The sequence below is a fragment of the Sceloporus occidentalis genome, unplaced genomic scaffold, assembly GCF_023333645.1.
Source record: "Sceloporus occidentalis isolate IW3139 unplaced genomic scaffold, rSceOcc1.0.p SCAF_64, whole genome shotgun sequence".
In the NCBI taxonomy this organism is placed as follows: Eukaryota; Metazoa; Chordata; class Lepidosauria; order Squamata; family Phrynosomatidae; genus Sceloporus; species Sceloporus occidentalis.
The window spans coordinates 1020558-1035131 of NW_028317044.1; the positions used below are offsets into that span (position 1 = coordinate 1020558).

At 47.0% G+C, this 14574-nt stretch overlaps 2 protein-coding genes across 3 annotated transcripts in view; both read left to right on the forward strand.

The window, feature by feature from the left end:
• Positions 1-527: 527 nt before the first annotated feature.
• On the forward strand, positions 528-5273 carry LOC149287062 (caspase-1-like). The gene is made up of 9 exons (XM_089493283.1): positions 528-613; positions 1303-1575; positions 1697-1848; positions 2047-2220; positions 2430-2664; positions 3008-3163; positions 3316-3425; positions 3949-4047; positions 4529-5273. The coding sequence occupies exons 1-8, from the start codon at positions 607-609 to the stop codon at positions 4039-4041; spliced, it is 1200 nt and encodes a 399-aa protein (XP_089349409.1). The 5' UTR covers positions 528-606; the 3' UTR covers positions 4042-4047; positions 4529-5273.
• A 1475-nt stretch (positions 5274-6748) lies between these two features.
• MTMR4 (myotubularin related protein 4) overlaps positions 6749-14574 on the forward strand; it is a 38448-nt gene continuing 30622 nt past the window's right edge. Inside the window, exon 1 of one of the 2 annotated variants that reach the window (XM_089493278.1) lies at positions 6749-6841. The gene's annotated coding sequence lies outside the window, so the exon portion shown is untranslated. Of the gene's footprint in view, positions 6842-6924; positions 6949-14574 lie in introns of those variants that run through there. The other variant, XM_089493279.1, reaches the window with a different exon arrangement.

Consider the following 14574-nt stretch of genomic DNA (forward strand, 5'->3'; position numbering starts at 1 on the left):
GGTCCCTAAAACTAGGCATCCCAGAAGAAGGCAGAGCGTTTTCCATCCATCGCCAAAGGGCTCCCTGCTGGTTCAATGCCCTTCTCTGTTCCTGGTTCAGACTGGTGCCTCCACTGGCTGGAATACTATGAACTCTCTTTGTGTGTTTGTGGTATTTAATATTAAAAATGGTGTTTCATACTTTCTGGGCATCAAAAGATGTCTCAAGGGGTGTTGTGTATGTGAGAACGCCTCCAATCCCCCCATTTCCAACTTTGATGCTTTGCAAAACTTCACCTCCGGAGTTGTGCACACTGATGCCAACCAAAGGCCCAAGGATTAAAGGCATGGGTTGGTTTCTTTTTGGTTAGCTGGCCACCTGGGCAAAGCGTCCATTCCCTGTCCATCCTCCAGAGCTGAGCTCTCCAGGCCTCCTTTGCCATGGCCTGCCCTCCTCCCCTTCCTGAGATAATAAACCCATTTCCCTACTTGGTTTGTGTTTTACTTTCACAATCGTCTTCCTGGCAAAGTCCTTTCCTTGCAGCTAAGTCTCCCCTTTGACCGGACCTCCTCCTCCTCCTCCTTCTTCTTCTTCCCAGAGGTTTGCAGCTGGGCTTTTGAAAGGCCATGGCAGGTAACATCATGCGCTTTCCTTCCTTTCTAAAACCCTCCTAAACTTGCCAGCTAGAGCGGTGAGAAGGGCAAGGAGGGCTGCGTTGCCGCTCTTTGCTTTTGCCTTTCATTCTCCTGGCCTGTGTAAACATCTGTCTTTTGGGCACATTCAGGAAAAGGAAGGCGTTCTCTCTCCAGCGAATAATCCGTACTCTTTAAAAGTGTGGCAACATTTTTGGGTTAGATTGCCTTTCTTCTGGGTGTGTGTGTCCAAACTCACAGCTCTGTGTGTACAATGGCTTCCTTCTTTGTACAACTGGGAGCATGTGCTGCTTGAACTCTTCAGGGTCCTTTCTGGATGAGATGCCCTCAGAGCTTCTGAAGGTTCATGTCTTTTTCCCCCAAATCCCAGTTTCCGCTCCCCATAAAACTGTCCGGTGAACCCCGGATTAAAAGAGCTAGGGGCCCACAAAAGGAACTAATCATCATCATCATCATAAATAATAGTATGTATTTATACCCCGCCTCTCCATTAAGATCGAGGTGGCTAACAACATTAAAACATTAAAATACAATGTCCCAGAAACCCACCTGCCCACCAAGCCTTGCCAAAATCTAACAAGGTTGACGCCTCCCTTATCTCCTGATATTGTGTGTGGGTTGTTGTGTGTGGGTTTTTTGCCATCCCATCCGGGTCGATTTCCCTCCTAGACAAGAAGCTGACCAAGATGCGGGTGCAGTTCGTGGAACGGGTGAATGAAGACGTCATCGGCCAACTTGTGGACGACCTGCGCGACAAAGCGGTCTTGAACCCACAGGAGGCGGCCGGGGTGAAGGTGAGCCGCAACAAGTACAAACAGGCCCGGGAGCTGATCGACAACGTCCAGACGAAAGGCCCCAAGGCCAGCAAGATCTTCCTCCAGTGCCTCCTGGACCGGGACAGCTTCTTGGCCGAGCAACTGAGCGTCAGCACCTACTTGGCAGGTACACCGCAGCTTTGAGTCGTGGCAGTTAAAGTAGCCTCGGACTGGATTGTTTCTGCAGTGCGGACGCAGCCTCTGAGAAGTCAGCAAGGTGGACGCCGACACTCTCTTTCTCCTTCCAGGGACTTCGGTTTGCCTGCAAGTGCCACCCATCGAGGAAACCCGTCCAAGGGGCGTTTCGGCCGGAGACGTTTGCCCGCTGGAGTCCAAAAACGGGATCAGTCTTTGCCCCCGGAAAGTGTTTGAGGAGATTCAAGCCAAGGAAGCCGCAGAGGTGACAACGCATAGCTTGGCATTCTTGGAGCTCTATTGCCTCATCCATTTAGAGCAGAAGCAGGCAAAGTGAAGCTGGCAGGGATCAAAAAATTATGGGGGTCCAGTGGAATTTCAGCCACTGTGATGGGTTTAATTCCTTTGTGGACTTGAAACCAATTTGTAACACCACTGACTCCTGCGATGTGCTTTCCTGCAGATCTATGCTATCGGGGACCCGAAGACACGGACTCGCTTGGCTTTGATTATCTGCAATATCGATTTTGCCCATTGCCCCAGACGCGACGGCGCCGAGGTGGACCTGCAGCAGATGACGCTTCTCCTGGAAGGCCTGGGCTACAAAGTCGAACCGGAGACCAACTTAACCTCAAAGGTAGAAGCTTTCCTTTTCCCAGAGGCTTTCCTTTTCCCAGAGTCTTCTACGTTAACATTTGGATAGGGTTGCCAACTTTTTTCTCCTGACCGGGCTCCGCGGCCCTTAGCGGGCAAGATTCCAAGAGATAGGGTGGCTGGTGGCATGGTCAGCGGTCCAAAGTGTCCATCCATGGCTCGACCCGCATCTTCTCGTTTTGTCTCTTTCAGGCCATGGCCGATTGCTTGAAGCGCTTTGCAGCCCGAGAGGAACACAAGGCCTCCGACAGCACCTTCCTGGTCCTCATGTCTCACGGCGTCCGGCAAGGCCTCTGCGGCGTCCAGAGCCAGGGCAAAGACTCGGACATCCTCCCGGTCGATGCCATCTTCTCTGCTTTCAACAACAGGAACTGTCCGGCTCTGTTTGGGAAGCCCAAGGTGGTCATCATCCAAGCCTGTCGCGGAGGTATGTAAATACAACGGGGCCTTTACGGTGGCAGAAGACCCCAAGGATCATTTAGCCTAACTCCTTGCCAGTTTAGAGATCGGTTTCTGAAAGAGTTTATTCCTGACCTTCCGCCAGCAGCATCTTCTCTGACGATGCCAAAGCCACAGACGCTGCTGGCGAAACATCAGGGATAAACTCTTCTAGAACATGGCCACGGAGCCTGAAAAACCCAATGACAGCCTCAGTGTTCTCCGGAAAATGTGATCCAACAATGAAACAAACACACAAGAAGGACTGCAGCAACTCTGGTCACGTCGGAGTCTTTGCCATTGCTTCCTGACCAGCCATTTTATTTCTCCAGAGAACGAAGGGGTCACCTATGTGAGCGACAGAGAGGCGCCTCGGAACGACTCCCTCACTCCTGAGCCGTCATGGTCCCCGGAAGGTTACGAACGGGACGCCATTCGGAAAGTCCATGTGGAGACCGACTTCATCTGCCTTTACTCCTCCACTCCAGGTAAGAGTCTTTTGGAGCGGACTTTGGGTTTCCCCACGGACGAACGCGTCCAGTTTCGAAAACGTCTCCAGACGCAGGACCGATCGTGGCCTTTCCTAGTGATCACACATCGTTGTGGCTTCAATGTGTTCTGATCTCCATTGCCTCCCTAGATAACGTCTCCTGGAGAAGCCGAGAGAAAGGTTCCGTCTTCATTACCGGGTTGATAAAGCAAATCCAGGAACATGCCTGGAACTGCAACTTGGAAGAGGTCTTCCGGAAGGTGAGCCTCGCAAACCCGTCTCTGCAGAGAGATGCTTTGGATCGCCTCTTTTGAAGCTCCCGGCTTGGAAGAACATGAATTGACGATGCTCTTGTTGCACAAGGATGTCCATAAAGCACCAGGCTCCTTTGCGCCAACCGTATCTAACTTAGGGGCATCCAAAATATGCCCATTGGGGCGAAACTTGTTCCGTATGAACCCAGTGCAGGCTGAACAATGCTCCCCAAACAGGATTTCCCCTCTTGCATGTTTTTGGCTATCATTTTGATTTTGTTACGGCGGTGGCAGTGGGGACACCCATCAGATCTAAAACCTAGTTTTGGGAGAGCATTGCTGTTCCTTGTGGCTTCCTGGAGTAGCGATTACTCCATTTTTGCCATGCATTATTACAATATTCAGTTAGAGGCGACCATTCCCTGTCGATTTCCTCCAAGTCTTTCCGATTTAGAAACGCTGTCCGTCTTCCCAATTCTTTCATTCCCATTAGTTTCGCCCTCGTTTTTGTTCTTCCTTTGCGTCGCAGGTCCTGAAAGCCTTTGTGGCGAACCCCCTCCAGATGCCTTCGAAAGACCGGACCACGCTCACCAAAAAATTCTACCTCTTCCCGGGACATTGATGCCACGTAAGTGCCCCCTTTTCCATCTCTCGATGACTCCAGCGTCCATGTTGTGGAACCGCCTTTGACTGCCATGGCTCCGCTTTGCAGAATCCCGGGATCTGGAGTTTGGCGAAGTATCGGAGCTCTCCGACGGAGGCGGCTAAATGCCTCCCCAAACTACAAATCCCAGGTTTCCGTCACATTGAGCCACGGCACTTAAAGCGGCGCCAAACTGCCTTAATTTTGCAGTGCAGGCTTAGTAGGTCTACCGTCTCAAGGCATCCAAGATGGTGACCCAAAACCCGGCCGGAATCCATCTTGGGACGTCCTTCTCTGACGCCGTCCGAGTTGCGAGGCTTTCTCCAACGCTTTGCCTTTTAAAACAGGGTCAAAAACACCGGGGTCAGGGTCAGCGACTGTCCAGGTCCAAAGGGGTTTAAATGTAGTTATTTGGGCCAAGGTTACGTAATAGTTTAATTTCCCTTTTCTCCTTTCGTTTCCTCAGATGTGAAAAAAGAAACTATGGCTTTCTGTCGCCGGAAAGATGTCCGCGTCTTTCAAGAGCCGTCCGCGATCTCTGCAACCAAAGGCATTGCTATAAGTCCAGTTTTTCCTTTTGCGATCCCTCGCCACCCTCCGTTCTCCTTGGAGGTCTTTAAACAGAGCCTGGATGGGGATGCTTTGATGGAGAGTTCCTGCATGGCAGAACGCGGTTGGACTGGACGGCCCTTTTTGGGGTCTCTCCCGACTCTAGGATCCTATGATGTTTCTATGATCCATCGTACGTTTGCAACGTGGTCCCTAGAGCCTCTTCCTTCCCCAAATTCCTCTCTCCATTGGAGTCTGGGTTGCAGAATTCCGGGAACGAAGTATAATAATATTGGCCTTCGATAACGATAATGATAATAATGAATGAAATATTGGTTATTATTATTATTATTATTACACGTATTGATGGTTTCCAATCTGTTTTTGTTTTCCGAGGGGGGTCAAAACTATGTATTTTGCTATGGATAAGTTGAGGGTAAAACTTAGGGGCTTATAGCAAAGGGTCCAAAGGATGAAGCAAAGCAAAGTGGTGTCAAAGAACCTATTAAAGCCCAGCAGACACAACTCTTTGTGCTTAGTCTTAGGACTGAATGGATGAGAGAGTAGAGAAGGTGAGTGCTTCACATACTATACTCTTGCTTTACACCAGGAGATGGTTCCTTCTTTTAAATGAGAATTGAAATAAAGTACTTCTACATTGACCCAAGGACAATCGACTCAGGTTTTTGGGGTCCATTTTGGACCTAAATTTCATATATATATATATATATATATATATATAAATGAAAATCCCATTTGCAACTCTTCCAGTTTACTCATAACAGTTTACATTTATAACAGGATCAAAATGTAATGTATTTACTATCATCATGTTGTTATTATGTTGTAATCCGCCTTGATTCCCCAGGGAAAAGGCGGAATATAAATAATAATAATAATAATAATAATAATTATATGTTTTAATATGTTATTAGATTATACACATCCTATTATATATAATTAATAATGATAATATTAAATGGAATATTTAATGGTGATGATGATAACAAATGGAATATTGATAATGATAATAATGAATGGAACATTTATTATTATTATTATTATTATTATTATAAATGGAATATGATTATGCTAATGATAACAATAAACAGGATATTGATTATGATGGTAATGATAATAATAATAATGTTGAATATTGATAATGGCATTATAAGGATAAAATGGAATAATAATAATAATAATAATAATAATAATAAATGGAATATTTATATAATGATAATGATAATAATAAATAGAATAATAATAATAATAATAATAATAAATGGAATATAATGTTAATGAGAAAAATAAATTGAATAATAATAAAAAATGGATTATTGATAATGAAAATGATAAATTGAATAATAATAATAAATAGAATATTGCCAATAATAATAACAATAATAAATGGAATATTGATAATGCTAATGATGATAATAAATAGGATATTGATAATAATAATTACTACTACTAATAAATGGAATATTGATAATATAATTAATAATGATAAATGGAATATAGATGATGATGATGAATGGAATCCTGATTTAATAACTAATACTAATCTGTGATCTATTATTCTTGAGGCTGATATGTGCCTAAAGTCTCATAACTTTCCTGTTTCACAAGTTACTAAAACCGGAGGAAGCCCCAGTCCAATTAGTAATTAATTGAATTGCCATATGCAAATGAGGGGGCGGGGCGCCCCGCCCACCCAGGGGCTCCCTTGAAGGCAAAGGTGAAGGAAGAGCCAGCCAGCCCCGCCCACTCCCTTGGACGGCTCCTGATTGGCCCGCGCTCCCCAACACCCCGCCCTCCGCAGCCTCGCCTTTCGATTGGCCCGAAGCAGAGGCGGAGAGGGGGCGGGGCTCGGAGCACGACGCGCCTCCCCGCGCAGCCAATCAGGGGCCGCCTTCCTCGCCCCCTCCCTCTTCTTTCATTTTGACAGCGCTGAGCGCAAAAGGGGATGTGTGGGCGGTGCTCCCTTCCTGCCTTCATCATGATTGGTTGGCGTGAAGGACGCGCTGTGATTTCTCATTGGCTGAGCGTTGAGGGGGCGGGAAGTGGAGAAGGGAAGCAGAGAGTGACAGGAGAGAGGGCCAATCGGAGCCGGGGCGCGCGAGGGAGAGGCTCCTACTGATTGGTCGCCGTGCGAAGGGAGGCGGGGGCGGTGTCTGAGGTGGGATCAGCGCCGTCCGGAGGAGAAGGAGCGGCGGTGGCAGCGGCGCAGGTAAGCAGAGCCCCTCGCGGCCCTTCCCTCGGCGGACCACCCTCCGCGCTCCCCTCCAGGCCGCGGTTGAAGCCAAGGAGGAGGAAGCCCTTCCGACTAGGCCGCGGGTGGGCGGGGCTTGGGAGCATGTCAATCTAAGGGCGGGAGGGGAGGGGCCTCGAGGAGACACGCCCCCTCGCCCTCTGCACATGCTCAAGAGAACCCTCCTCCTCCTCGGCTGCAAGGGAAGCGCTTTGGGCAGGGCCTCCGCCGCAGGACGAAGAAGAAGCAGGGCTTTCATACAGAGATAGATATAGATATAGATATAAAATCAAATATGTCTTTTATATCTTTATATCTATCTATATCTTTATATATAATGTATAAAATCAATTTATATATATATATAAATATATATGTTATATTTATGTATTTATATATACATTCTATATAATATGTTGAATTATTACAATCATGCTTTATTTATATATCTTAATTGTTATTTATTCATATTTGTTTATATATATATATATATTATATGTTTTATATATAAGTGTGTGTATATATATATATATGTATGTATGTATCTATAATTTATATATATATATTTCTATATGTACACATTATATATTTTATATTTATCTATTTATAACTTATTACATATAAATGATATATATATATAATGTCTTCCTTTCTATCGGAGTCTTTTAGCTCTGGGTTGCTCCTGTCTTCCCTCCTCTTCCGACTCCAGCTGCCTGCGTCCTCCATGTCCTTCTGGGCGCCCTCCATTCTTAGCTTTGCAATCAAAACGTGCCTTTATTGATTGTTTATAGATTCTATTTATTGGGATCCCCCTCTTTTCCCAGGACCTTTTATTGTGGCTTTGAGGGTCTATGGCTTGTGATGTTTGACTGCATTGTAATGTCGCCTTTTCTCCTTCTCCGCCTTGATCTGCTTGGAGAGGCGGGATAGGAATAAATAAAGACACTATTCTTGCTTTCCTCTTATCCGCCTTCTTCATTGTCCGGCTCCGCATCCGTAAACTCTCCTCCCTCCATCTTTGTGGCTTTGATATTGGCAGATTTGATGAATATGTTCTCTCTAGGAATATCCAGGTCCTCCGGTGCAACTCTATGGTCAACTTTAACTGAAGGTTGCACTGAAAGACCTAGAGACCCCTAGAGAGACCACTCTCCTAGGCCTTTGTAGCTCCTCCAGTGCAACTCTATGGTCAGTGACTGTTGGACATTGACCACAGAGTTGCACTGAAAGACCTAGAGATTCCTAGAGAGGCGTCCTCTCAGGTAAAAACAGGGTGTTTTTGTTGTTTGCAGTTTTCCCATATTCATGGGGGTCTTGTGCCCCTAACCCTGGCGAAGATGGAGGGACAAGTGTGTGTATATATATATATATATATATATAACCTGTGAATGAAGTATCTCCCATGTGAAAGGGATCTAGGAGTCCAAGGAGACCACAAGTTGAACATGAGTCAACAGTGCAATGCGGCAGCTAACAAGGCCAATGCGATTCTAGGCTGCATCAATAGATGTATAGTGTCTAGATCAAGGGAAGTCATAGTGCCACTCTATTCTGCTCTGGTCAGGCCCCAACTGGAATATTGTGTCCAGTTCTGGGCACCACAATTCAAAAAGGACATTGAGAAAGTGGAGCCATGTGTTCAAAGGAGGGCGACTAAAATGGTGAAGGGTCTGGAAACCCTGAAGCCCTACGAGGAACGACTGAGAGAGCTGGGGATGTTTATCCTGGAGAAAAGAAGGTTAAGAGGTGATATGAGAGCCCTGTTTAAATATTTGAAGGGATGTCATATTGAGGAGAGAGAAAGCTTGTTTCTTGCTGCTCCAGAGACTAATATATGGAGATGGAGTGAGCTTGTTTTCTGCTGCTCCAGAGAATAGGACACAAATGGAGTAATGAATGCAAGCTCCAGGAAAAGAGATTCCAGCTCAACATTGGGAGGAACTTCCTGAGAGTAAGGTCTCTTTGACAGAGGAACACACTCCTTCCTTGGAGTGTTGGAGGTCTTCAAATGGAGGCTGGATGGCCATCTGTCAATGGGGATGCTTTGATTTGGATTTCCTGCATGGCAGAATGGGGTTGGACTGGATCAGGGCCCTTCTTGGGGTCTCTTCCACCTCTATGATTCTACTATGCTATGATTCTATGATCCAAGACCCTTGCCTTCCTCTCTTTCTGCTTCCTTCCACCTTTCCTCCCTTTCCCAAGGAATCCTCCTTTCTCATGATGTCCCCATCCTTCCTTTCTTTGTTGACCCTCCTCTTCCCAGTCCTTCTTGGGCCGCCGCTCTCAGGGGCTGACTTTGGGTCCAGCCAGCGTCTTCCTCGCCTCCCTCAAAGGGTTGTTGTGAGGAGAGATACAGAGGAAGAGAGCGCACCCAAAGCCACTTCTTGGGAAGCGGTTCATCCATGTGACGCCAAAGGCTTTCATGGCCAGCATCCATAGTTTTTTGTGGGTCTTTTGTGGCCATGTTCTAGAAAGAGTTTATTTGTGACGTTTTGCCAGCAGCATCTGTGGCTTTGGCATCTTCAGAGAAGGCTGGCATGGGAGAGAGTGGGGTATATGCACCTTCCATGCCAAAGCCACAGATGCTGGCGAAAAGTAAGGAAGCCACATGGCCCGAAAAACCCTAATTCTTCCATGATTTGTTGCTAATATCAGCAACACTTTGTTGCGCTCCCCATAAAGTAACTTTCTGCATGACATGTTGCACTGTTCCTATTCCTTTCCTATTCTTTTCCTTCCTGTTGTTCCTAGAAAGGGAAGCACCCCAGGATTGTTATTAGAAAGCGGCCTTTTCCTTTGCTGCTCTTTGACTTCAAGTTGTTTCGGACTTGAGGCGAGCTTATAGTGGGGTTTCCTTGGCAAGTTCCTTCAGAAGATGGTTTTGTCATGGCCCTCCTCTGAGGCTGAGAGAGTGTGCCTTGTCGCCCAAGGGCACCTGCCCCTTTTTCTCAGCCTCACAAAGCAGAGATACAGCAGGAGATCGAGGCCAAGCGTCTGTGCTTCGCACCCAGTGCTTCGTTTTGTTAAAGAAGAGCCACGCCAATGACGTTTCCCGCTACGCAAATCCAGTGGGTCCTTGATATGTGCTGGGGTTTGGTTCCAGGATCCCCCCATGGATAACAAAATCCATTGGTACTGAAGTCCCATTAGATATACAGAAATATACAACACGACAAAAACATTTTCAAGCTGTGGATGCTTGAACAAAAAGTCCATGGATAAGGAAGGCAAGTGATTCTGCATTGACTGCCATGGAGACATCTGAGGGGATCCTGGGTCTTGTGATTGAAGGGTCCAAGAGCTCTCTACTAGAGGGGTCTAAGCATCCCTCCCTAAACTACATTTCCCAGGATTTCACGGGATGCGGACGTGCCAAATAAAGTAGAATGAAAGGGCTCTAATTTTTTTTGGGGGGGGGGGTGCTTGGATTGTGAGTTCCTGCATGGCAGAATGGGGCTGGGCTGGGTGGCCCTTGGGGGTCTCTTCTAACTCTCATGTTTTGGTGGAGTGTAAAAAGGGCTAAAATGCGAACCTGTGCCAGGTCTCCAAGAGGAAGAGGAGATGGAGGCCGAGGCCGAAAGGCGCTCTTTAGACATGGGGACATTTGAGATGGTTGGAGGGAAAGATATAGAATCATAGGGTTAGAAGAGACCATCCACCCCCCTTCTGCCATGCAGGAACTCTCAATCACAGCACCACAACAGACAGCCACCCGGCCTCTATTTAAACCTCTCCAGAGAAGGAGACTCCATCAGACGCCAAGGGAGTGTCTTCTACTATTGAACAGCTCTTACTCTCAGGAAATTCTTCCAAATGTTTAGGTGGACTCTCTTCTCTTTTGCATCCATTGCTCCATTGTGTCCTATTCTCTGGAGCAGCAGAAAACAAGCTTGCTCCATTCTCAAATATTAGGGTCTCATGCCACCTCTTAACCCACTCTTCTCTGAAGAGTACTGCGGCGCAATAAATCAAACATGGGTTATAGGCCATGGAAGTTGATAATATACCGCATACGTTCATATTTTTCAACGGGTTCGTGCCCTGAAGAGTTGTGTGCCGTCAGCAGGGCAAGGAGGTGAAAGCGCCTAAAGCGCATGAGAGAGTTGTGGGTGGTGCGTGCGTGATCCCACAGGTATCATTTCCAAATGCGTGCGAGTGTCGCCTTCCCTCAGGCGGTGATGGTATCTGCTTTTGGAAGAATTACGTTCTGGAAGCGTGTGTAAGAATACAGTTTGAGGTCTCCGGATTCAGTGGCTTTTTCTTCATACGGTGTAAAGTCGAGCTGATATTGGAAACGTTGCAGCAGGGCAACACAACGCTGCCTCTTAAACCAAGACATACCTCAGTTAGCAAAGCCTCTGAGGAAGAAGAAGCTCCTTACTACAAAGTCTTCTTACATATGCCCAGCGCCCTTTTAATACGGACCCCATCTAGAATACCCCTGCTTCCCATTTGTTCTGCTGTCGTTCTTATCATTGGGTATCCTTGGATTGTTTATTGGGAACTTTAAGTCATTGTGTTGGGGTTTTATTCTGTACTTCGTCTTATTCTTTACTATGTATTTATCCATATCGTAAGCTGCCTCGATCCATCCGGAGAGTTTGGCTTAGCAGCGTTGGCGTTGGGAGGATATTGAAGGAGGGCTAGAGGAGCAGCACCTCTGCAGTAAGCAATGCAACAAAGCTGGAGCAAGAACGGGGTTCTCCTCTGGGTTACCCTGAGCCGGTGTGCGCTTACCTCCAAAGGTAGGTTACCTCCAGAAGCCCTTTCTTGAACATGCGTGGACAGCAAAGCAGAGCAAAACAAGTGAGGCTCAAAATGTTTGTGTTCACTAAGGCAAGGCTTACCTGATCCAGTTGCTTTGTTGTGCGCATTGTTAGTTTTGGATAACATCTTTGCAGGGGCATGTTGAACTTCCCTTTCTGGTTTGTGTCATAGCAACCTATCCCTCCTCTTGCCTCTCGGACCGAATGTTCTGTTATAGGGCTAATGCCCAGGGACAACTTCTATTTTGTTCACTCAGATGCGCCTATATTTGTGTATCTGGCCTGATCTTCTTTACCTAGAGCGGCAAAACCTGTCCAGGATTTCGGATAGACAGAGTGAGTCTTTTTGCAGCAGCTCCTTCCTGGATGTTTTAAGCGGAGAGGATGGAACTGGGACCTTTTTCTCTGCAGGGCTTCTGCACTTCTCCTGAACAACGCTCTCCTCCCTTGGGGCCCTGCTTCAAGCGAGTCTTGGCTCCATGAGGGCCCTCCATGCGTGGGTTGAACGCTGGGTTTATAAGAGGACCTGAAAGCATTGCCACGGCCCTCGCTTCCTCAATCGCAACTCTTGGTGCGTGGGCGAAATGCATTGTACTCCCCATGAGGTTGGTTGTTCAGCTTTCCCTATGCTGTTAAACACACTCCAGGATTGAGCTGGAAGAACAAACGGAGGAGGCCAAGGCTGAATCCTTCCAAAGGTGCAAAGTGGGTCCCTTGTTTTGAAAACCACTGCTGAGTGGCCACTGTCCCAGAGATGGTTTGGATGGGTTGGTTACTCAGGGGTTACATGGGGGGAAATTCCTCTCTGTTGTACAAATTGCTTTCATTTCCGTCGTGGTGTCCGGGATTGTGCACGTTTGGGGACCGACTCTGTGACGCTTGTAGGGTGGGATCTGACCCTGCGCTTGGTCCCCTCTGGAATCTTTCCCCCCTAAACCTGATGTCTCTGGACTGCAACAAAAGGAGGGGTTTCTCACCAAGGATATTCCCTGCGGCTGTCCCTCTGGGATTCATTCCACCCTCGAAAGCTTTGTCCCAGTTGCTCCACAAACTCTTTCCCTCCCTGATCCTAATCCCACCTTACCTGACCCTCGGCTGCCACCTGACTCTTCCTTATCCCAGCCTTGCTATTTATTGCCGCCATCGGCCCTTGTCTTCTCCAGATACGGGGCAAGGTTGCGCTGTTTGCCGATGGGCCCAGATTTCAGGTGGACGGCGTTCCTGGCGTTCTTTTAAAGGTTGCAAAGTTTGAAGTCCGTGCCACCTCTTGGTTACCACTTATCTTCTGGATTCTGTTCTGCTTGGCTTAAAGAATGTACTTCGCTTTTTCTGGCTTACGTGAATTGTCCAACACAGTTTGCAGCAGAGGTTGGTTACTTGGGAGGAAGACCCACTGGGCAAACTGGGACTTAGAGTAGTCCTGAGGAGAGCCACACTGGATCAGGACAAGGGTCTATGGTTTGCCAGTTGAACAGAACACAGTTAAAAAGATACGAAAAATCAGCACTAAACTTTTAATAGCACTAAAAAGAATTTTAAATGTACAGTTGGAATATTAACAAGTAGTTAAATATGTAAGCAATGCAGCATGCGCTTTCAAGCTCTTCTCTTGCAAGCCTTCAGGATAGAGAAAAAGGAATGCACTTCTTCAGGTTGGGATAGAGGAAAAGGAAGGAACCACTTTGGTTTTCAAAAGCCCACCTGAAGGAAAAAGTCTTCACCTGCCGAGGGAAGGATGGTAAGGAAGGAGCTATTTTGGCCTCCTTGGAAGGGGAATTTCAGTGCTTGGAGCGGCCACTGAGCATTTTCCATGGAGTTATCCAACCTTCTTTTAAAGTCACCCAACATGGCAGCCATAACAATCATAGAATCATAGAGTTGGAAGAGACCACAAGGGCCATCCAGTCCAACCCCCTTCTGCCATGTAGGAAATCCATATCAAAGCATCCCCATTGACAGATGGCCATCCAGCCTCTGTTTAAAGACCCCCAAAGAGGGAGACTCCACTACACTCCAAGGAAGGAGCATGTTCCACTGTCAAACAGCCCTTACTTTCAGGAAGTTCTTCCTAATGTTGAGCTGGAATCTCTTTTCCTGGAGCTTGCATCCATTGTTCTGGGTCCTGTTCTCTGGAGCAGCAGAAAACAAGCTTGCTCCCTCCTCAATGTGACATCCCTTCAAATATTTAAACAGGCCTCTCATATCACCTCTTAACCTTCTCTTCTCCAGGCTAAGCATACCCAGCTCCCTCAGTCGTTCCTCATAGGGAAAGGTTTCCAGACCCTTCACCATTTTAGTCACCCTCCTTTGGACACGCTCCAGTTCCTCAATGTCCTTTGTGAACTGGACACAATATTCTAGGTGGGGCCTGACCAAAGCAGAATACAGTGGCACTATTACTTCTCTTGATCTAGACACTATACTTTTATTGATGCAGCCTAAAATAGCATTGGCCTTTTTAGCTGCCGCATCACACTGTTGACTCATGTTCAACTTGTGGTCTACTTGGACTCCTAGATCCCTTTCACACGTAGTTTCATTCAGCCAGGTGTCACCCATCCTATATCTGTGCATTTTATTTTTCTGCCCTAAGTGCAATACCTTACATTTCTCCGTGTTGAAGTTCATTTTGTTAGCTGTGGCCCAGCTTTCTAGTCTAGTCAGGTCCTTTTGAATCTTGATCCTGTCCTCTGGAGTATTAGCTACTCCTCCTAGTTTGGTGTCATCTGCAAATTTGATAAGTATGCTCCCAATTCTTCATCCAAGTCCTTGATAAAGATGTTGAATAGCCCTGGGCCCAGGACAGAGCCCCACTGGACACCCCACTGGTCACTTCCCTCCAGGATGAAAAGGAGCCATGGCTGAGCACCCTTTGGGTTCAGCCAGTCAACCAGTTACAAATTCATGTAACAGTTGCCTTGTGACGCTGAGTCCCACAGCTTG

Excerpts from the sequence above, each read along its gene's own strand:
- LOC149287062 (XM_089493283.1), top strand. Across the intron at positions 1,576-1,696 it reads CGTCAGCACCTACTTGGCAG|GGACTTCGGTTTGCCTGCAA; the intron begins GTACACCGCAGC and ends TTCTCCTTCCAG. Across the intron at positions 2,665-3,007 it reads CATCCAAGCCTGTCGCGGAG|AGAACGAAGGGGTCACCTAT; the intron begins GTATGTAAATAC and ends TTATTTCTCCAG.